Source organism: Equus quagga, chromosome 2 (genome assembly GCF_021613505.1).
Source record: "Equus quagga isolate Etosha38 chromosome 2, UCLA_HA_Equagga_1.0, whole genome shotgun sequence".
NCBI classification, from domain to species: Eukaryota; Metazoa; Chordata; class Mammalia; order Perissodactyla; family Equidae; genus Equus; species Equus quagga.
In genome coordinates this window covers 13,790,001-13,814,041 of record NC_060268.1, presented here as the reverse complement: position 1 = coordinate 13,814,041, position 24,041 = coordinate 13,790,001, and the positions used below count along the sequence as shown (strand labels likewise).

Here is a 24,041-nt window from a genome sequence, read left to right as displayed (position 1 = left end):
GAAGCAGTCGCTGCAACTTCCGGAGGGGTCTGTACGCCTGGTGTGGGAGCTGCGGGGACCAGAAACTGCTTAAAGTAGTGGGTGCACGATGTCCCGAGGTTCCAGCGCTGGGTTTGACCGCCACATTACCATTTTTTCACCCGAGGGTCGGCTTTACCAAGTAGGTGAGTGAACCGGGCCCGCCTTTGAGCCGCTCGGATTGCTCTGTCACGGTACGGCCTGGAGCAGGCAGGCGCGGCCGGAGTTTAGTCTGGGGCTGAAGCGTGGCCGGAGCTGGGCCGGGAGAAGGGCCGAGGCCGCGTTGAGCCCCGTGGTGTTCCCACCCCTGTCTGGAGGGGGTTCGGGGCCTGCAGGCTGAAGGCTCGGCCTCTGCGGGGCGAGCGGCCGCACCGCCTGGACACAATAAGGAGTTAGGGAAGGGACTCCGGCTTCCTGACGCCTCTACGCTGGTGACGTTTGGGCCTGAGTGAGCTCAACGTCTGTACTTCTCTAAAGGGTAATTGGTTCCTTAACCTCCCAATTAAAACGTCCCCTCTCCGTTTTTCTTTGTTTGCAGCATGGACTTCCTTGTCCTGTGGTTAGTTCCACACAGGCATTCCGAGCCTACTATGTGCCAGACACTGCGCTGGTCCTAGGGGATGCAAAGATGTCACACCCTCTGTATACTGAAGCTCACAGCTTAAAGGGAGTGACAGATACCTAAACGGATAAGAAGAAAAAGTGCCAAATTACAAGGATCTACAGAGTTTAGGACGTCTTTGGAAAACTGGTAGATAGAATGAGTGGCTGTCAGTTCTAGAGCTGCTCTTGAAACTACCTCTCCCTTTTAGCCTACATCTGTTTGAATGCTCCTGTAGTTTAAAAGCTGGTTCTGAATAGGAGATGAGGAATGGTGAACTGTTTACTGAAGAACAGCTTTAATGGAAATAAACCCTAAACTAGTTATCGGTTCTTCCTTATCACAGTATATTTTGTTGGGTCGAAATGGTTTCAGGGTCTAAGTTATGATTATAGCCCAGACCCTTAACCTCTTGCTGTAGAGAACTTAGTATCAGGAGAACCTGATTTACATTTGGTCTGTGACGGTTTCATTTTTTAGTGAGTTTAGCACCTCAGTGCCTTGGCAAGGACAGTAATATCATCTGTACTTGGAAATAATGAGGGAGTTGGCCTGTAAATTGAGGTTCTCTTCACGTGTAAATTTTACAAATACTTAAAAATAACTTGGAATGAAACCAGTTCACTATGTGGCTACTTACTGTATATAATGTAGCAAGAAATAACATCATGTTGGGTAATTCAGTAACCCTTTAACTCAGCCCCAATTGAAAAATATGATCAAAGATAGAACAGAGAGATGATAACTGTATCCTCAAGGACGTTTCATTTTTAAAGTTTCATTGCTGAGTTTTAAAGAATTTTTCTGTTTGGGACTGCTGCTTTCAGTGTTCTATTTCATGGTTTTTAATATGTGAACAGCAAAAGTCACTTAGACCTCCCCTTTGCTTTTGTATACTATTTTGTGAAATCCAGCCATAAAGCATAGTCTTTAATTCTCAGATTTGGTGAATAGAAAGGCTGTATATAGTGTCATTTCAATAGTTTAAAAAGCTTTGGAATAGAACATAACTTGTTCAAAACAAGTTTAATATCTAGACAGAATGACTTTAAACTCTGCCTTGTTCAACGACGCACTCCCTCTGCTATTCAGGGCACTAATTAGACGTTGGTAAGAAAATGAAAGTGAAAGAATAGTTAGTAATGAGCAAGCAGTATAGTGAAGAGTTCAGGCCCTGGAGCTACACCTGGATTCAGATCCCTGCTCTGCTCCATACTGGCCGACCTGAGCAAGTGATGTAACTTTAGCCTTAGTTTCTGCTTGCAAAGTTGGGCAGATAATTCCCTTCTTATGTGGTTGTTTTGAGGATTAAATACGGTGATGTATGTGGAGTGCTTAGTACAGTATTGAGTGCTCCGTAAATATTATTAGTTGCCTGTTTGATTCTTTGGCTCATTTGTTTAGTCTGTTAGATTAGTAGTTCTGTAGACATGGAATATTTCCCTTTTCATGGTCCATCCATGCTTGGTTCAATAGTGAAATATGTCTATTGTCATAATACTGTAAGTACCATTTATTAGTTTATAAACTTTAGAATCCACCTAAGACAAAGCGTATAAGAATCATAGAGTAAGAATTGTTAATCTTTTTTAAATTTTTTAGATTTATTCTTATTATTTTTTCTTCTTCTCCCCAAAGACCCCCAGTACACAGTTGTATATTCTAGTTGTAGGTCATTCTGGTTGTGCTACAAATTGTTAATCTTGACAGTGGAAAAATAATATAACAAAAATGGGGAGATGACAAGGGAAGGAAAGATTAATGGAAAGGTGTGTCTGCTCCTCATCTTCCATAATTGGGGCTCAAAAGATAAATGTCGTCCAACGTTGATAAATCAAACATTAGAGGTATAAATTTAGTTGTAATGCTGGCCGTAATTAGAGCACACTGTTGACAGTGTTTGCTCCCAGGGAGTTAGGAGAAAGATTTTTGATTATCGTTTGTACCCTTTGATAACTATTGAAAAATTTTTCTTAATGTGTGTATTCAAGGGGGGTGTGTGTGTGTGTTTTAAGAAAAATTGTAGAGCTATCTACAGAACACCTAGCTTTGAAAACTAAGTTCAGGACTTCTCCAAATTTTCAGTGGGCAAACTAAGGCCCAGGTAGGGCAGAATAAGCCTGATTCCTTTCAGGCCTCCTCTTCTGCTTGCTGATCTTTTGCTGAGCAGTTGCTTGAATTTTCCTGCCCGGTGGATGTGAGCATTGCCTGGTTGCATCTAAGAAGGGAGCATGCAGATAAAAAACAGGAAAGAAGTGGACTGGTGGAGACAGACTGGAGAGGACAGTTTTCTCATCTAGAAGAGGCGTTATATTGAAGCCAGGATTCCTGGGTTGAGTCTTGGCTCCACACTAACGATGAGAACTTTCTTCATATGTAAAATAGAGATGATAATTCCACCTACCTTATATGGCCCTAAGGTTTTAATGAGTTGATAGATGTAAAGTACTTAGAACAGTGTCTGTCACATAGTAAGTGCTCAATGAATGTTTCTGTGAGGGATGCTGTCAGGAAGAAACAAGTGGCTGATTAAAATGGAATCAGGAGTTTCAAAAATAAATGGATGGAGAAGTACTTACTGTTTGCCTCTTTTGCTGTTAAAAAAGAATTCTTGTTTTAAAGTAGCATTTCTCAACCCAGGCTTCTCATGCCTTCCTTGAATCTGATTTGAAATTAAATGTGTATATACATACATATATGAATTTGTATGAATATATGTTATAACTGCACAAATAAGTAATGAGATTAAACACTATGTTTTCAAACCTCATATTCCCCCTCCCACTACACAAGTGCCAAGAGTTCTAATGACGCCACCCAGTTGAAGATCACCATTTTAAAGAGTAATATTAGGAAACACTATGAAATGAGACACGTTCTGTTTAGGTTACAAGGTTAGGGAAAGACAGAACGAACAGTTTCAAAAAATCGTAATAACAAAAAGTTTCTGGTCACACAACATTGAAATTGAATGTAGACATATCTTGCAGAATACCTGCCTTACCTCAGTAGAGCATTTTTTGTTTTTTTAATAACCAGACTTCATAGAATGTACAGATCTCTTAATTAGTTTTTATTTTTCTATCCCATGTTTGTATGGAAAAAAATCGTATTTATCTCCCAAAACTCACTACAGCATTTTTAAACAAAATTATGGGTGGGAAAAATCTTGAGTTACATTCCTGTAGTTGTCAGAACCTCAGACTCACCTGTAGATGCTTTTCAAAGCTGATGAGTGTCCATAAAGGGGATGTGCAGCTCTGCTGTTGGTAGCATCGCACTAAGCAGATCATAATGTGAGCCATTGTCTGGCATTGTGTGCTTGTCCTGAGCATTTTGTCACAGTCCCTTTTATATTTAGCCCCTGTTTTTCCCTAGTATTATACAAATGAGTCCCAGAAAAGTTGGGAAAGCATTGGGGGAAATTGTAGGGAAAGAGGCAAAGTGAATAAGAGATTACTGTGGAAAAGAGGTCTCTATACAAAACAACTGTTCGTTAACCATTTTGTTTGTAATCAAGGAGGCAGTACATTCTAACCTAATGGTTTGTTGTTAAGTTGAACCATATGAAACTGTTGATGTTCGACCATTTTTTACTGATAAAAATGGTTGTTTCATGTGGTTCAACCTAATACTTATATATAGGTATTTTACTATGTATTAAAGTTACAATTTAAGAAATTAGGGGTTTGGGGTTGAGTGTAATCCATTATAATTTCTCCCACTTCTCTCTCTCTCTCTCTTTTTTTTTTTTTTGAGGAAGATTAGCCCTGAGCTAACTACTGCCAGTCCTCCTCTTTTTGCTGAGGAAGCCTGGCCCCGAGCTAACATCCGTGCCCATCTTCCTCTTCTTTTTTTAATATGTGGGACGCCTACCACAGCATGGCGTGCCGAGTGATGCCATGTCTGCACCTGGGATCCGAACCGGCGAACCCCGGGCCGCGGAGAAGCGGGACGTGTGAATTTAACCTCTGCACCACTGGGCCGACCCCTCCCATTTAAAATGTGGGAAATGAGCTATCAGTTAGGATTTTTCTGCGTAAACTTGGACATTCAAGAACATTATTGAGATTAATGTAATAGTGTTTGCTAGTTTTGTAAGTTTCTGAAATATCCAAAAAACAAAATCTTTAGTGATGGGAAAAAAGCATTTAATTACTATTTCTGACCTTTGAATTCTGACTTTAAAAAATAAATATGCCTTGTAAATGCTGCCCCGTAAGCTATTCTGTTTTTTCTTAATTGGCCTTCATGCTTACCTCTGCTATAAACTGTGATATTACTTTTTACCCTACTAGTGTTTCTTTAGAAGATATTCTTTGGTTACTAAGTTGTCTCTAGATTCTTTATTCTGGCAGTTTGCATTTTTCTGGAAATTATTACAAAATATATATTTTATGGTGGTAGTGTTTATAATGGGGATTCATTTATACAAAATCTTATTGAAAATTAGGGTGCACCATGGTGAGTACTAAAATAACAGTACAAAGAAGGATACTATTGGAAGTGACACTGCCAGGGAGAGCCAGGAAAGATTCCTCAGAGCTGTTGAATTCATCTAGATGGAGACTAGATAAGGAAATTTGAGTCAGTGCACAGGTCAGTCAGTGTGGCTGGAGCATAGACAGTGACAACTAGAAGAGTAGATTGTAGCAAGATTTTGAAGAGATTTGAGCGCCATGGTAGGGATTGGACTTTGTCCCTTGGGTTTTGGACATAGCTGGTGGAAATCTTTAAGAACCACAAGATTATTAAGATAGCAAGAGAGTTGAGTGTGGAATTAGAATTAGGGTAGAAAGGGACTTGTGGCAGGAAGATCGATTAGGAGAGGTTCGTTCAGTGATCCAGATAAGCCCTAATGAGTGAGCTAAGATACTGAGACACAGGATGGAGAAGGGGAGACTCTTGAGTTTATTGTATTTTTTAAAATTTTATTATGGGAAATTTCAAACAAACAAAAGTAGGGAGAATAGTACGATGACCCTCACGTACCCTTCACCCAGCTTCATGAGTTGTCAGCATTTTGTCGACCTTGTTTTCTCTTTATCCCCTTTCCCATGTACTTTCCCCCTCTCTGCTGTTTTAAAGCAAATCCTAGATATAAGAGTGGACATTTCTCTGATGAGAGAGAAGAGCTGAAGAGTCAAGGATGGTACCCAGGTTTGTAGCTTGAAAAGTTGAGTGGTTAGTAATACCATTACTTGAGATAAGGACTGTAAGATAAGAAGCAGGTTTGTAGAGAAGAGGAGTTTATTTTCAGACATATCTTTGGGAGAAATAGGCATTTGCAAGTATGAGTTCAGAGCTGAAGATGACAGTTAGTAGTGATTATATAGGATGAAATCATCCAGGGATAGGAAGAAATGATAGAATCCTGGGAAATACCCATATTTAAGGAGCTGGCTGAGGAGAAGGAAGCAGTGAAGGAGACTGAGAAGGGAGGTTCAGAGAAGTGGGAGATAATAGTAGGAACGATAAATTCTTAACTAAGAACTTTAAATTAAGTTAAAAATTCACCTCCTCAGTTGCATTAGCCATATTTCAAGTGCTCAGTAGCCACATGTAGCTAATGGCTGTTGTATTGGACAGTGCAAATATCGAACATTGCCATCATCACAGAAGGTTCTCCTGGAGAGCACTAGTCTGTATAGAGAGGGAGAGAGGAGGAGGACTCCTTCAATGAAGCCTGGCAATTCACAGGTGCATCCTCTGTTGAGAAGCATTTTTTGTATGTAAAATATTTTTTATTTCGTAGGACAAAATTTTATTGGAGGGTGGTGACGCCTATCTTTTGTGGCTTTTGTCTTCTGCATTATTTAGGCAGACCAGGTGAGTAATGCAAATGACTGAAACAGACTGGGTGAGATAGGACAAGGAGTGGTGGGAACTGTAGAAAACTGCAAAACACTTGCCAGCACTAGATGCTTTTTGCTCTGCAGGACAGTTGCTATGTGGGAATGAGTCAAGTGTTACCAGAATTTCTTTTCCCTAAGAAAAACTAAATCCTGATCTTATTTTATCTGACTTTTAATTAATTAGAATCTTTCTGAAAAACCAACATTCTAAATCAACTTGAGTAAGCTGTATTGGGCCCACTGCCAAACATTTAATATCTACTGGTTGCAAATGTAATTTTAAATTTTCTTGATTCCTACTTTCTTTGACTATTCAATCTGGATGTGGGTGTGGGGTGGAATACACACTTGAAAATTCTAAAATTAGTGATGAAATAGGAAATGCTATGGGAATTCAGAGAAAGGGTTGAAGAGTCCTGTTTGGGACAACGAGAGAAAGTGTCCATGGGAAATGCAAGAGGCTTAGGGGGGAAGGGCAGGCTTTGGCTGGGTGGAGTGAGAGGGCAATCCAGGCAGGACATGAAGAAGCAAAGACATGGGTATGGAAAAGATCAAGCTCTATAAACAAAAAGTGTAATGTTGGGAGGAGAATTGGTAAATATTGCAAACTTACTGCCCTCTGTAGCCATAGATGGAATATTTTTTAGGCCAAAATCATGTTCTGGGCAATCAGGTAATAACAGGCAACAAACAATTGAAAATGTGGTATTGAAATTAGGCAAGATCAAAGATAGTGACCCAGATATTTAGAATGATCTGTATAGAAGTGATTGTTCCTAGTATTTCCTTACCTCTATAACATCTATTTATATCTTTTATTCCTGATACTGGTAATTCATATTCTCTTCTTTTCTTGATTAGTTAGGAGTTTGTATTAGTTTCCTGTGGCTGTCATAACAAATTACCACAAACTTGGTGTCGTAAAACAACTGTGAGACTTAGACTCTCACAGTTTTGGAGACCAGAAGTCCAAAATTAGTATCACTGGACCGAAATCAAGGTGTGAGGCAGGGCGGCACTCTCTCTGAAGGCTCTGGGGGAGAATGCGTTCCTTGCGTCTTCTGCTTCTAGAGGCTGCCAGCATTCCTTGGCTAGTGGCTGCAGTCACTCTAATCTTCAAGACCAGCATCTTCAGATCTCTCTCTGCTCCCTCTTCACAGCGCCTTCTCCTCTGTGTGTGTGTAAAATCTCCCTCTGCTTCGCTCTTAGGATAAACGTGATCTTATGTAGGGCCCTCCAGGATAATCCCCCCTCAAGATCTTTAGCATAATCCAATCTGCATAGACCATTTTTGGGGCTATGTAAAGTGATATTCCAGTGATTAGGACATGGATATCAGTATGGGGCCATTTTTTTCAGCATATTAAAGGGTTTATAATTTTGTTGGGGTTTTTGGTTCACAGAATCAATTTTTGACTTTGCTGATGTTCTTTTTGTCTCTCATTGATTTCTGATCTTCATTATTTCTTTTCTTTTAATAGGGTTTACTTTGCCCTTTTCTAGCTTCTTAAAGTGGAAACTGAAGTTGTTGATTTTTAGACCTTTCCTGATATAAACAATTAAGACTATTATATTAGTTTTCTATGCTGCGTAAAAATTACTACAAACTTAGCTTAAACTAACATTTATTATCTCATAGTTTGTATAGGTCAAGAGCAGTCTTGGTACAGTTTAGCTGGGTCCTGTGCTTAGGATCTCACAATGCTGTAATCATGGTGTTGTCCAGGCTCCATTCTCATCCAGGGCCTCAAGTGGAGAAGAATCTGTTTCCCAGCTTACTGAGGTTGTTGGCAGAATGCATTTCCTTGCAGTGTAGGGCTGAGGGCCCCAGCTACTTGGTGGCTGTTCATAGGGGTTACCTGTGGTTCTTTACCATCTAGCCATTTATCAAGCCAGCAAGAAGAATCTCTAGAGTGAGTCTACTAGCAAGACAAAGTCTCATATAATGTTAGGTGATCAGGAGAGTGACATCCCATCACCCTCACCACATTCAGTTTGTTAGGAGCAAATCACAGGTCCTGCCTACACTCAAGGAGAAGGGGTTGCACAAAGCTCTGAACACCGGAGGCAGGGATTGTAGAGGGGAGGCCACCTTAGGGTTTTTCCATCATGGCAATAAAATTCCTTCTGAACACAGTTTTAGCTACATCCTACAAATTTTTATATATTTTTGTTACCATTCAGTTCAAAATATTTTCAAATTTCTCTCATGGTTACTCCTTTGACTCATAGATTATTTGGAAGTATGTTTTTAAATTTTCAAATATTTAGGGATTTCAGTACTTTAAAATTTACTGTGACTTGTTTTATGGCTTAGCATATGATCTGTCTTGGCAGATGTACCATGTGCATTTATATTATACCATTATACTGTGTGCATTTTTCAGTTGCTGCCAATAGTATTCTACAAATATTAACTAGATCAAGTTGGTTGATAGTGTGGTTCATATCATATATGTCTGTTTTTTTCATGTGTATCTATTTCTAGTAGTTGCTGGGTGTCAGTGTTAAATCTTCAACTGAGTGGGATTGGTCATTTCTCTTTAATTTTGTTAACTTACCTTTCATGTATTTTGAAGTACTCTTATAAGGTGCATATATGTTTATGGTTATGTCTTTTTATGAATTCTTCTACCATTTTGAAATGTCCCTCTTTATCTCTGGTAATACTTTTTGTCTTGAAGTCTACTTTGTCTGATATTGATATAGTCCCTCCAACTTTCTGATGCTTACTACTTATATGATCAAGTTTTTTTTCGTTCACTTAAAGTGTCTCTGGTAGACAGCATATATTTGAGTCTTGCTTTTTTATCCATTCCGACAATTTCTGCTTTTTATTGGGGTATTTTGTCGATTATCATTTAGTGCAGTTGTTGTCATGGTTAGATTTAAGTTTACCGTTTTATTATTTCTGTTTGTCTCTGTTTTGTTTGTTTGCTTGTTCGTTCCTCTATACCTCCTTTCTTGCCTTCTTTTGGATTATTTGAATAGTTTTTAGAATTTCATTTTAATCTATTAGCTTTTTGGCTATATCTTTGCAAATTTTTTTTAGTGGTTGCTCTAAGGATTGTAATATACAAGCTTAACTTCTCCTAGTCTTGTTAGAGTTAATATTTACCACTTCACATAAAAGTACAAATCCCAAAACCTTGTAAGTTCATTTACTCCCTTTCCTTTTTATAAGTAATATATCTACATATTTTATAAACGCCACAGATGTTATAATTTTTGTTATGTATTTTTAAAGAATTAAAGAGAACAAAATAATCTTTACTATTTACCCAGATATTCAGCATTTTTGATGTTCCTCATTTCTAAAGATCAGAGTTTTTGTTTAGTATCATTTTTCGTTAGCCCAAAGAACTTTAGCATTTCTTGTTGCAGTTCTGAAATTGTCTTTATTTGACCTTCGTTCTTGAAGGATGTTTGTGTTGGATGTAGAATTCTGAATTGATGGTTTTCTTTCCACAGTTTAAGGATGTTCCACTATCTTCAGGTAAAGTCTGTGAAATTCAAATCGTTGTTCTCTTATGTATAATCTGTTCTTTTTCTCTGTTTTCCAAATTTTCCCTACTTTTGGTTTTCAGGAAATTGACTGTAATGAGCCTAGGTGTGGTTTTCTTTGTATTTATCCTGCTTGGAGTTTGCTGGATCTTTAGTGCGAAATTTTATTTCTTTTTCCGTATTTGGAACATTTTTAGCTATTATTTCTTCAGATTTTTCTTTGCTTCACTCTTTCCTCTCCATATAGGACTCCAGTTACATGTGCATTATACCTTTTGATGTTGACCCACAGATTCATTGTCTTTTTTAATCTGTTGTCTCTCTCTTCTTAAGAGTAGATAATTTGTATATTCACTCTTTTACATATTCACTTATTTGCTTATTCACTCTTTCCTTTATCATCTCCCGTCTGCAGTTAAGTCCATTTGATGAATTTTTCTTAATTTCAAGTATTGTGTTTTTTCAATCCTGCACTTTCTATTTGGTTTTTTTGTATTTTATCTGCAGAGATTTCCAATCTTACTTCATTTTGAGAATATTTCCCATTGTGTCATTGAGCATAGTTTTAATAAGTTTGCCTGCTAATACATCTGGGTCATCTCAGGGTTGGTCTCTTGCAAATGGATCACATTTTCCTCTTTTTGGTTTGGTTTGGTTTTTTTAGTTTGTTTTGGTTTGTTTTCTTTTTTGGTAAGGTAGGTAATGCTGGATTGTATCCTGGACATTTGTGAATGTTAGGTTGTGAAGACTGGATTCTGTCATATTCCTCCAAATAGTGTTGGTTTGTTCTGGCAGGCAGTTAATTTGGGTGGCAGCTCGAATCTCACTTTAATTCTTTTATCCTTAGGTTGGCTGCTTGTAGTCCATCTTGTGCGTGTGTGGTTATGGAATCAGCCAGAGCTTTGGGCAACATTTATATGTAGAAGTTGCAGCTCTCCCTCTCTGGCTTTCTCCTTTCTCTAGCTCACTTTCCAGCAGCTGTGTTTATCCCCAGACTATCCTCGAGTTCTTCAGGCCGAAAGGACTGAGTTTTCTGTTGATGTTTAGCCCTGACTGAGGCCCACATTCAGGCTATAAGCCATGAAAAAGGGAAACGCACCCCATGCCATTGTCTGCTTCCAAACATTGACTCCCATTCTAAAATACAGCTATTTGGGGCCACTTTCTGGTGTCTTCAGGTAGTTATTGTTTTGTCTATAGTTTATAATTTTTTTATCTGTGGAGGGTTGATTTGGTAGAAACTTTATTGGCCATATTAAAAACCAAACTGAGAAGCATTTTGAAATGTTAGTTTTAGAAGTTATTTGTGATGTAATGAGATTGTAAAAATAATCTATTATAGTTGGCCAGTTAAATCTAAGCTAGATTTGAGCATTTCCTTAAAGCTGATTTTTCTAGAGTCCTTTTACTTTTTACTCTTTTGTTGTCTCTTCAGTATCTAGCCATTTAGAAATATTTGATAAAGAATTTTTATTACAACTCCTGTGAAAGGAGATTCTTTGGTGTAATAGGTAGTATCTTCCTCAGCTGGTCCTCGTCACTAGTGGCCTTTTGAACATATGAGACCAGGCCTCAAACCCAGTGCTCAGAGTAATACTTGACAGAATTTTGAAAGTATCCATGTGTCAAAATGTCGATAATGATTGAAGTTATGAGTAATTTTTTTCTCTTATGTTATTCTCTGTATTTTCTCTATTTTCTACAATGAACATATATTAATTTCTTTTGCTATTTTCCTAATTACAAAATGTGTTTATATTTAATTTAAATATTACAGAAATACATAACAAGGAAAGAGGTCGTCTCATCTGTGATTCTGCTCTCCAAAGGCAGTCAGTATCAACCAAACTATGTGGTGCCAAAGTAGTTTGTTTTTCTGCCGCCACTTTGATCCAGCTGTTTGAACCTGGGCAATGGTTTGAGAGCAGCTAGAAGTGCACAGGCTGAAGCTCCTTACAGACAAACTAAAGAGTCCTATGTTGTAGATAATGTGAAAATTGCAAAAACATGATCCAGAAAAATTAAACTTGGTTGGGAGGGGGGAGAAAGCAAAATTAAAGAAGTTAAAGCTGTATATGGTCAAATTAGTTATTGACCAAAAGTTAACAGAAATAGTAAATCTTGAGAAAATTTAGAGCAACTTAGTTTGACCCAGGAAAACCAGACATGGTAGAAATAATGGCCACAAAACAAACAAACTTTTAAAATGGTAACACACAATTGATAAAGATTTGATGTAAAAATTAAATCTTTATTGGAAATTTGATACTTGAGCCTGATGAAAATGGTTTTAGTAAAATTAAAATGGAAAAAAATGGAGTTGGTTTAGCCGTGACTTATTATTATCATTATTATTATTTTGACTTTGCACATCTTCAATGGCATTCCATGTTAGTTCATATAGATCGGTCTCATTCTTTGTAATGACTGCTTGTTATTCTCCTGTATGAATCTATGATAATTTATCCTACCTTTTAAGAAAAAAACTATTCTGTTTTCCAGAATATGCTTTTAAGGCTATTAACCAGGGTGGCCTTACATCAGTAGCTGTCAGAGGGAAAGACTGTGCAGTAATTGTCACACAGAAGAAAGTACCTGTAAGTAATACTGCCCAGATAGCCACTTGGTACAGAATATAATCAAGAACTTTTCACAAGTTTGTAGGAAGGTATATTATTACCTATATACGTTAACATTATTCTGGCTTTGACTCTGCTTTCCTGTCTGTCATTTAAGAAGTATTTATTGAGCAGCGATGGACAGTTTAGCTGAGTAGGTAGAATTAACATGTTAATTTTGTGGTACGATTATAAGCACAATGGAATTTCCAGGTCTTTTGTCTTCAGGGACCTTGAAACACACTTTGGTGAGCTATAATTCTTGCCCACAGGAAACATATCATCTAAAAAACAAGAAAACAGATCCCCTTCCCTGTTTGTAATTGGCTTTGACTGCAAAATGAACAGAAGACATTCATTATATGATTTATTGTTATAATTCTGTAGTAGTTTTTTATCACTACACAGAGATGTGTGATATTTTTTTTTGTGATCTTAATTTACTTTTTTCATTAGGACAAATTATTGGATTCCAGCACAGTGACTCACTTATTCAAGATAACCGAAAACATTGGCTGTGTGATGACAGGAATGACAGGTAATTGGCTCGGTGTCTACTTAGATTTGTTATTTTCTTCGAATTATTTTTTAGTTATATTATTTTAGAAGGCTGCCTTTAGTGCCTAGTTTTCAGGTGCTATGAGTAGATTTGCACTCTTCCAGGACTAGTGTCACTGTCTTCCGAGTATTGTGAGCATTCCTGAAATCATAAGTATAATAGATCTCTGTGCTCCTGTCAGGGAGACTGGGCTGAGGCCCCTCTCACAGACGATTTATTTCAGATACAGTTAATAGTTTAAGGGGACATAAGTCAGTATATCTCAAACCTGGTAATAATGACACTGGTTTATAAGTAGGTGAGAATTGTAAAAATTACTCTGGGTTTCTATTTTCTGAAATCAAGGGAACATTCAAGCCTACAAAATAAAGGGTAAGAGAAACATCATTCTCTCTCCTTAAAACTTTTTCTTTCGGGAGTTTATTAGATACCTGTAGAAACTATTTTGACAGCTGATGAAGGGCTCATCATGAGAGGGCAGTGCTGCAGATAAAACTCCATCTCTTAACGGTTTCCTTTTTGTCATGTCCTTTTGCTGAGTCATTTGATATTCATTGGTGGGGAACAAAGCCGTAGTGGACCACTTCTGCTTTCCTTTAGTCATAATGGAGAGAGATATATACTGGGAAAATTCTCTGGCTCTGAGGTTCGTTCTTTCCTTCTAAAGAAGTAAACCTTTGTTTTCTATGGTCTCAGCTGACAGCAGATCCCAGGTACAGAGGGCACGCTATGAGGCAGCTAATTGGAAGTACAAGTATGGCTATGAGATTCCTGTGGACATGCTGTGTAAAAGAATTGCTGATATTTCTCAGGTCTACACACAAAATGCTGAAATGAGACCTCTTGGTTGTTGTAAGTATGCTAAAATGTCTCCCAGATGATGAATTGTAGTTTTTCAGGGAAAGTTATTTCAGTAACACTTGGGTTCTGAACATGTGGTTTGGAAATTATATAAGATGAGGACGTCTTTATAATAAATGAGCAATGAAGGATAGGTTTCACAACAATATTTTAGGTATTATCTTTAAGCTTTAGATGCTATTAGACTTTTTATCAAAATATTTCTATTTAGGGGCTGGCCCAGTGGCACAGTGGTTAAGTTCATGCGCTCCACTTCGGTGCTTTGTTTGCAGGTTCAGATCCGTGGCGTGGACCTACACACCACTCATCAAGCCCTGCTGTGGTGGTGTCCCACATACAGAATTGAGGAAGATTGGCATAGATACTAGCTCAGGAACAATCTTCCTCAAGCAAAAAGAGGAGGATTGGCAACAGATGTTAGCCCAGGGCCAGTCTTCTTCACAAGAAAAAAAAATTCTATTTAGGATGTGTTGTTTGAAAGATCCAAGTCACTGTAATATTAGGCTTTTGTAATGGGAGTTCTACCACAATTCTAGATTACTGGTTTGATGATAATGTCTAAACTAGGCATCTTAACAATGTAGCTGTTTCTTTTGACCACCCTACAGAATGAGGCTCGCACACATATTCCTGTGATTCATATTTTTAGAATAAAAAAAATTTTTTTAACAAGTAAAATTTTTTGGGAAAGGGATAAAATTTACTGATTTTAGATTTAATGTAAATAAATTAGCCTGAAAAACTCAACACACGTTTATTTCTGACGTTGTGTCATTCATTCATGAGAATTAAGGCAGTCAGTGTAATGGTTTCCCTTTTTGGCATCTGACCCTAATTTTCTCCTCTCACTTAAAAAGTCTCCCTTGATTTCTTTAGTAGTGCTCTCTTCTCCTCCTCACTTTCCTTAGCGCATCCTCTTCTGCTGGTCCCTTAAATGTTGTTGCTCACCAGGTTTCTCTCCTTGGTCTTTCTCTCCCTCTTTTGTTCTGTCTGTGTGGTCTCACCCACTTGCATGGCTTCATTTCCTACCTGTATGCCAATCACTCCCACATTAGCCTTAGCCCAAGCCCTCCCTCCACATCCACAGATACTTCAAATTTGAAGTCATTCTGTTTTCCTACTTTCATCCTCAACTTCTCTTTCCTACCCCGACCCCACCTTCCCTGGTCATCTGATCAGTCAGCATGCCTTACCTCAGAATATCTGTTCCTTGTCCATCTCCTCTGTTACTTCTTCATTGTCTCTTGCCTTTGTCACCTAATTTATCTGTCCTCTCCCTTCTCACTCTTTCCTAGTCTGTCTTCCATATTGCTGCATGAGTTATCATTCTAAAATCCAATTGTGATTGTTGCTCTCGGAAAAACTGATTCCTCATTGGCTATGGTGTAAATTCCAAACTCCTTCATATCATGTGCAGGGCCGCTTAAGTTTAATCCTAAGTAGCCTCTTTCTTGTACTGCTTTCTTTCCTCCCTCACTGAAGTCCCTGTAGTACATGGATCTTTTTGTCATTCCCTGGGTGAACCCTGACCTTTCATGTGTCAGTGCCTCTGTACGTGTTGTTCCTTTGCCTTGATTGCCCTTCATGTCCTTATACCTGTTAGACCCTGCTCATCTTGCAAGACCCTGGAGTAAAGTGTTTCTTGTCTCTCCATGGGCAGTAAGTGGATATCTCTTTTGTGTTGCCCTTGTACTTTGATTTGATTTGATATATACTTTGTATATATCAAATATAAAATGTAAAAAAAATTACAGGGTGACGTAATATTCGAATAAAGCACATATCTGATCACTTATCAAATGTTTGTCCATAAAATAAGGTTGAAAATTCCTTATTAGTAGACTCTATAAAACATCTATAAATGTGAACACATTTATTGGTTAATACTGAATATTCTAATAGGCCATTATATAAAAGAAGTTCAAATCTATAATATAAGAAAGCAAGAGTTAAAAACCATTCTTTAAATACTTTGTTACCTGCTCTGCTGAGTAGAAAGAAATTTGGTGGTGGTGCTTATTTTAATTGCATATCATTATAATAACGTGATTAGATTTGTAATAGCAAAGTTCTATGTAAAAATTTAGAATTTGGTTTATACTGACTACCAGTAGTAACAAAGATGGGCAGTGTAAAGGTGGGCAAGTAGCTCCTAAGTGTATTTCTCTTTGCACCAGCATTCCCCAGGTGCGTGCATTCTGTATACTTTTAGTTCCCTGGAACCTTAATAGGTAGTTCTTAAATTTAAAAAAGGGAGAAGTATTCCTTGGACAGATAAATTTAAGAACTACTGGGGCCAGACTGGTGGCGCAGTGGTTAAGTGCTCACATTCCACTTCCCGGTGGCCCGGGGTTCACCACTTTGGATCCCAGGTACGGACATGGCACCGCTTGGCAAACCATGTGTGGTAGGCGTCCCACATAGAAAGTAGAGGAAGATGGGCACGGATGTGAGCTCAGGGCCAGTCTTCCTCAGCAAAAAGTGGAGGATTCGCAGCAGATGTTAGCTCAGGGCTACTCTCTCCCCCACCCCCCAAAAGAAGAGAACTACTGAGTTAAAGTAGGTCAACCTACAGCAGAGAATTTTAGAACATTTAATATGCTATTGTTACTATCTTCTCTAAATAAAAGAGCTGTATGAAAAGTACATTTTCCAAATTTATTTAACCAGCTAATGTCTTGAGAGATTAGCGTTCAAACGAACATGCTTTGGGTAATAGCAGGGATTTGAAAATTGTTTGTAAATTACATCTGAAGATTCAAACTTTTTAAAAATTTGTGATAAAATCTTTTGTGAAATAGAAACTTCTTTTTTACTTAATTATCTGTGGGGGTAACCTTTATTTTATCAGTTTTCTCAAAGCAAAACACATATCCTAAAATAAATGACCAGAGTAATAATTAAGAACAGCTATGTGACAATACCAAGGGAGAAGAAATTTTGTTGTATAAAGGTATGAGATATTTAATGAGGGTCTTTCTTTTTAGGTATGATTTTAATTGGTATAGATGAAGAACAAGGCCCTCAGGTGTACAAGTGTGATCCTGCAGGTTACTATTGTGGGTTTAAAGCCACTGCAGCAGGAGTTAAACAAACCGAGTCAACCAGCTTCCTTGAAAAAAAAGTGAAGAAGAAATTTGATTGGACATTTGAACAAACAGTGGAAGTAAGTTAGCCAAAAGGAGCTGACTTTTTTTTATGCTGTATAGAATAGAGAGGATCATTGCGTAATTGACAAGCTACACAGGCTATTCCTGGGTTATATCATGAGATCCAAGTTTGTCAGCTTAATGGTAAAATTGGTGTCATTCAGCTGACATGGAAACCGTGAGGCTTTTCTTCACCTAATTCCCTATCTCACTTCATAATGTATTTGAAATTGCTTTCAACAAAACACATATAAAATGGGAAAACATAACTAAGAATAGGAATCAAGCCAGGCCCAAAGACCTGCATGGTTGTGACTCAAAGAGGCTTAAGCTTCCTGGTAGCAAAAGTGAAAAAGTTGAGTCAGTAGTGTTGCTCTTATGGTCCTAAAGGAGAAATGGCCACACACCAAATTCTCAGGGAAGCAAACATCTTCCTACTAAAAGGATAAACTCACAGGATGACTTGGCAAAGAAATTATCTGGGATGCAGAAGTAGAGCTAGCTTTATTCAGGGTTCTTGGGATTATTCATTATGGTTTGGAAGTTTTAAATTGACAGGACAAGCAAAAATTCTTATACAAATATTTAGTATGCTTAGACCAGAGAAGCCTCTTACTTAACTGCCAATAAGTTAAAAACAAAAGTTTTAGTAGATTTTGGAAATGAGAGTCTGGGATACAACCATTCTAAAGACTAACGTGATTCTGATAAATGATAAAGGAAAAATTACCATCTAATACTTTGATGTTTGATTGGCAGTATTATTTATATTACCAGGAGATACAAAGCTGGGTCTTATCTGGGAGGTACTATACCCTGTTTAAATGTTTCATAAAGGTTTTTTTTAAATTGCAGTTCATAATTACATAAGTAATCACATCAGATACAAACCCACTTAGAACATTCTTAAATTATCATTACTGTCAATTCATTGAAGACTGTATCATTTATCTTTATCCTCTCCCCATCTAACCCTAAGTGCTAAGCATAGTGCCTGGCATGTAATGGTCATCAAACAGACAGACTGTTTTCTGTAAACCATCCTGCTTTGTTCGATGGACCCTTTTAATTTATGGCTCAACTTGGTATAAACAAGTTTGTCTTGGCAGGTCACATATTAAATAGTCTGTTAGTAACGTGTGGCTATAGAACTGCATCACTGAAACCTGGAGCAGAAACAGCTTGTGGTTGACTCATGTTTGTATAAGCTTGGAATGAGAAAATCTTGGAATCTGAAAAAAACTATATTTTAATGTTGATACTTTTTTCAGACTGCGATTACATGCCTGTCTACTGTTCTATCAATTGATTTCAAACCTTCAGAAATAGAAGTTGGAGTAGTTACAGTTGAAAATCCTAAATTCAGGTGAGTTATATCATTGACCAGGTTCTTAAAGAAGTTTGCCAAGTGATGAATTCCAGCCTAAAAAGGTGGAGGTGTGTGGGACCATTTGTCCTATAACTTGGGGAAAAAACTTTTTTTTGAACTACAATTACAGTTTTTTTCTTCAGCACCTGAGAGATCGGTTTTAAAACTTATTGGATGTCTAAGACAGACATAACTGCTTTTCTTCTCATTTCAGAATGATTTTATATCTAATACCAGAGGTGACATAAAATAACCTCCTTTATGTAAGGAGTAAAGTAAGCATAAGTGTTTTCTTTTTTTGGCTTCAGGCCGATAGAAATTCAACTCCCAAAGTGGTAGTTTTCAAGTTTTTCGGGTGGAGCTTTGATTATTTCATGGTTTTTTAATGGGAGCTTTGAAGAGCAATATGAAGTACTGATATACATCAGACCCTATCTAGAGATCTTTGGAAAACCCAAATTTTGAATACAGCTAATTGAATTGCAGATGCTGGATGCTTGTCTGTTCTTACTCAGTAAGTAACTAACTCCCACAGATCAACCTTATGGCTTCCGTGAGTCAAATCTGCACTGGGTGCTTAACATTTATCAGCCACTTAATCTTCCCAGCAACCCTATGAGGTGGTTTACTTACCATGAACCTGGATGCTCTTGTAAATAGTGAAAAATACTTCAGCTAATCCACAGATGCAAGGAACTGCTGGAAAACATGTTAACTGTCATGCGTGTCTACCCTTAGGTCACAATTACAGGACACATGGTCATCCCATGGTTAGGGATGGAAAAAAAGGTGGTAAACTAAGCTTAACCAGGCCTTGAACAGTTTTTTATTAGTATGCTCTTTTTTCTAATTTGTTCTTTTTGTTGCCTGCAGGTAAGTGATAGAAAAATAAAAAGTTTAGCAAAAATTCATGGAGTTAAAAAAAAAAATTGAATCTACTAGATAGATTCCACTGGTTGTTTTCTTTTTTTTCCAGTAGGAAAAGGTTGTTTTTTTTTTTCCAAAGCAGTAAAATTCCAGCAGGAGCAATTTATAAATCTCTCTAAAGACCTACAATTAGTTCTTGTTTTCTTTTCTATTCTGAGACTCTCCTATAACCTTTAAATTTTTTATTTTCATCTATTAGTTAAATAAATAAGAAACCAAAGATCTTGTATCATTTTATGTCTTCAAAAAGCCCTTGTGTCATTTATGAGTTCTGTGATAGTAAATATACTTAAATAATAACTCGAATATATAACATAAGCATTCAACAACTATACAAACTGCTTACATTGCCTCAGTTTGCACTAAAAAGTGTCACTTTGACAAATTTCACTTTTTAGAAGTCCAGCAGTAATAGGTCACATTAAAGGTTGCCAAGCAATTTATTTCTTTGGGGCAAACATCATTTAGAAAATATCATATGTCCAACATGGACTGCCTTCTTCCCTCTCAGATTTGAGTTATACTAGGTATAAAAGCATTTTGACATAAGAGCTAAAATAGAATACATTGTATATAATTTAAATGTTTTCTATCATAGCTGCAACTAAAATAGTGTTCAAAAGACTTAATTCGGGATCTGATGTCAGAAGGGAACATTTTTGTGTATAGGTGAAGTTGATATGATGTCTAGGAATTCCTTCAAAATAATCTGAAGGGATGAGTGGTGGGTATATATATTTTGAAAAAATTAGCTATAAATTGATAATTGTTGAAGTTGGGTGATAAATATACACAGGAGTTTATTGCTATCTATTCTGCTTTTGTGTGTGTTTCGAATCTTGCAAAATAAAGAGTTTTCAAAAAGTAAATAGTTGTGGGGGTTTTTCCCTTTGCCTTCCAGGATTCTCACAGAAGCAGAGATTGACGCTCACCTTGTTGCTCTAGCAGAGAGAGACTAAACATTGTAGTTAGTTTACCAAATCCATGATGCCACTGGCCTGTGTGTTTGGTAACAACAGACCAACATTTTGGAGGCCCCTGGATTGAAAAAGGAACCTCTCCCACTCCTGCTGCCACTGAAGTCGTTAGGACTCTATAAATAAAAACAGTGCTTTTGGAAAATAATCGCATCCTGTCTTCTTTACCTCCAGTTTTAAGTATTAAGCCTTTAGTACATGCAGACTGTTAAATATTCACCGTCTTCACCTTGTAGTAAGCTTTATTGTTGACAGAGATCCAGGTTTCTTTGGTTTAAGCAACGCAATAGCCAGAGATTTAAACTATAGTTACATGTCATAATTAATAAATAGCAAACTAAAAATCTGGATTCAAAACTTGGCTCTGGCTGTAAGTTGGCGTGTGAGGCAAGGCCTTTTTTTTATAATTCTTCATTCATTCAAATGAGATATTCCTGAACCTGGACTCCGACTTCCATTGGAGATTTTAACTACAGTAAAAAATTAGCATTATTGGCAAAAATAACTAAAACAAAAAGTAACAAATGTTGGAGAGGTTGTGGAGAAAAAGGAACCCTCAGACACTGCTGGTGGGAATGCAAACTGGTGCTGCCACTATGGAAAACAGTATGGAGATTTCTCAAAAAATTAAAAATGAAATAGCATATGACCCAACCATCCCACTACTGGGTATCTATCCAAAGAGCTTGAAATAAGCAATTCCAAAAGTCCCATGCGCCCCTATGTTCATGGCAGCATTATTTACAATAGCCAAGACATGGAAGCAACCTAAGTGCCCATCAACTGATGATTGGATAAAGAAGATATGGTATATATACAATGAAATACTACTCAGCCATAAAAAAAGGATAAAATCATTCCATTCACAACAACATGGATGGACCTTGAGGGTATTATGTTAAGTAAAATAAGCCAGATAGAAAAAGACAATTTGTATGACTCCACTCATGTGGAAGTTAAACATGTGGACAAAGAGAACAGATTAGTGGTTGCCATGGGAAAGGGGGGCCGGGGGGAGGGCACAAAGAGTGAAGTGGTGCACCTACAACATGACTGACAAACAATAATGTACAACTGAAATTTCACAAGGTTGCAAACTATCAAAATCTCAAAAAGTTTTAAAAAAAATAGCATGGCTCATAAGTAGTTTTGAGATGTACATTTAGTCTGCACTCAATAACAACCAGTGTTTTTAAGAGCAGAAATGGTGGTTACCTTTGAGAAACAATAGGGCTAGAAAAGTTGTAGAATATGCATATTTTCTGTGCTTCCTTTAGAGTAAATGTTTAAAGCAGACATTAAGGAATTGGTCTGTAGTTAAGTAGAGATACGATCATAAACAGTGTTAAGGGAAAAAGAGCAAACTGTATATTCAGAATAATCTCTTTTTTTTTTTTTTAATGTACAGAATTAAGTTCTTAAAATTCCCAGAGTGATTCCCTGGTGACCTGAACCACTAATTGTTAGAGATGATCCGGAAATCTTAGACTGTCTAAGGCTGATACATTTCACTTTCCCATTTGCGCTGGGTGAGACTGGTGCTGTTGCCTCATGCTAGTGAGCACGGCTGCTGGTCTAATGCCAATCCCCAGAGTCAGTTACCCCTGTTTCTGCAGCCACTAGCTCCACAAAGGGGGAGGCCATTTGAACCTGTGACCACGAGAAGCAGGAAACTTCACTGACCACATCCTCTTCAGAGCTGAGTCATGAGTTGTAAAGCGTCCTGAAAGGGAGGCGGGGTTCTTCCAGGTCAGAGTCTGCTGCTCTGGGATTGCCCGTCGAAATCCACTAGGCTCTGTAAAGGTGCTGCCATCCTTCTGAAAGTGGAGACTGTGTACAAGGGCTGCTCCCCTGAACAGACTGAACTTCTGTACCCTTAGAGCCTTGACTGACTTCACCCTTCTGGAATCATGGATGAGGCGAATAACTAGCGAATAACTTGGTTTTTCTGTAAGAAAATACCTCCTAGTGATAGAAAATGAAAATTCTCTTTGTTAGAAAAGCAAGTTTTTACTTTATAATGTAAAATCTAGATGAGTTAAAGATTAAGTATAAAACAGTTTTAAGTAAATAGATTGGCTATTTTATGCTTAAAAGAACTGGAAGAAGTAGCAAACAGTTTAAGTATGTGAATATTAAATACTCTGTTTTGGGGGGATTTTTAAACACAAACAGTCGGGGATAGGTAGCAGTTAATGCTAAAATCTTACACAAAGGCTAAGAAAAATACCTTAAAACTTTACATGTCTTCACCCAAAGGGCATTTTGATAAACTATTAAGAAATTTAAGCCTAAAGTTGAACATTGACATTCAGAGGGATGTGTCCAGATGTTCATGAACATGAAACTATCTGGATAGACACCTGGCTTTCCTTCTCTCGGAACACCATCTTCATGAAGAAGCAGCTTTGTACTGTTTAGGTTGTAAGTGAACCACAAACCGGGTACCCAGCTCCCTCACTAGCACCCGATCCAAGATTCAGATTTGTGCCACAACCAAATTACTACACTCAGGATCTTCAGGATCTCAAAGAGTTAGAAGTGCTGAGGTGAAATATGTTCCAACCGTCTACTGCATTTACAAAATACAAGAAAAAACAGCAAACATCATAATGGTGAATAGCGGTAAGCACTTCTATTGAAATCAGGAATGATCCCAAGATGACTTATCTCCATTTACTCTGCATTCTGGAAAACCTAGCTAATACAATAAAAAAGGAAGTGAATTAAGAGTTATCAGATGAGAATTACAATTTGCTGTTTAGATTGTTCACCTAAAAAAGAGTATCAGCTAATAAAGTATTAGCCTGTATTGGGGCAGGCCCTGTCTTACATACAATATCCTCTACACTGTTTAAAGGTTTAAATTCAGTCCTCTAATCTCTCCACAGTTCCAAAATTCAGGAAGCTCACAAAACTTATTTAGCCTCAAAATCTGGCCTGAATTATGAAGCCATTTATACTCGGTGTTTCTATCTCTTTATCGCTGCAGAAATGTTAATGTGTTTAATTACAGGGTGCTGCTCTTATACTCCAGTGGGAGAGTTGTGTAATATATTACTGTATTACATCTCTAAATCCAAAATATATTAAATTCCAAATGAATCTGGCTTAAGGCTTTTGGATAAACGATCATAGAAATGGTAATGGTCTCCTACTGCAAGTGAAAAAACAGCTCAGTAATTTGGCCTGGATCACACAACTAACAGGTGTCAATCACTGGAATAGAACCAACAACTGACCCCAAGACACATCTTTGTCAGGACATTAGATGAAATCAACTCATTTTTGTCAAGTTCCCCCCTCCCCACCATCATCAGTAGGGTAGCTAGATTCAAAATTCTGAAAAGTACCGTTCCACTGTATCAAGAATAACTGTTTCAAAAATAGAATAAATATATAGAGAGAGTGTGTGTTACAGTCGCAGTAGCAACAAAAAGATATAAACTCCCTAAGAATAGTTCTAACTGGAAATATTGACCTATATGAAAGAAACTACAAAAGCATGACTGAGAGACACCCTGCTCCTGAATGGGAGTCCTGCGTACTGGAAAGTCAATTCTTTTCTAAAGTAATGTATAGGTTTAAAATAATTTGAGTCAA

General features: G+C 37.5%; 1 protein-coding gene across 1 annotated transcript; it reads left to right on the top strand.

The window, feature by feature from the left end:
* On the top strand, positions 1–20,586 carry PSMA6 (proteasome 20S subunit alpha 6). The gene is made up of 7 exons (XM_046654405.1): positions 1–164; positions 12,481–12,575; positions 13,053–13,134; positions 13,852–14,007; positions 17,004–17,182; positions 18,437–18,531; positions 20,363–20,586. The coding sequence occupies exons 1-7, from the start codon at positions 89–91 to the stop codon at positions 20,418–20,420; spliced, it is 741 nt and encodes a 246-aa protein (XP_046510361.1). The 5' UTR covers positions 1–88; the 3' UTR covers positions 20,421–20,586.
* The last annotated feature ends 3,455 nt before the right edge of the window (positions 20,587–24,041 follow it).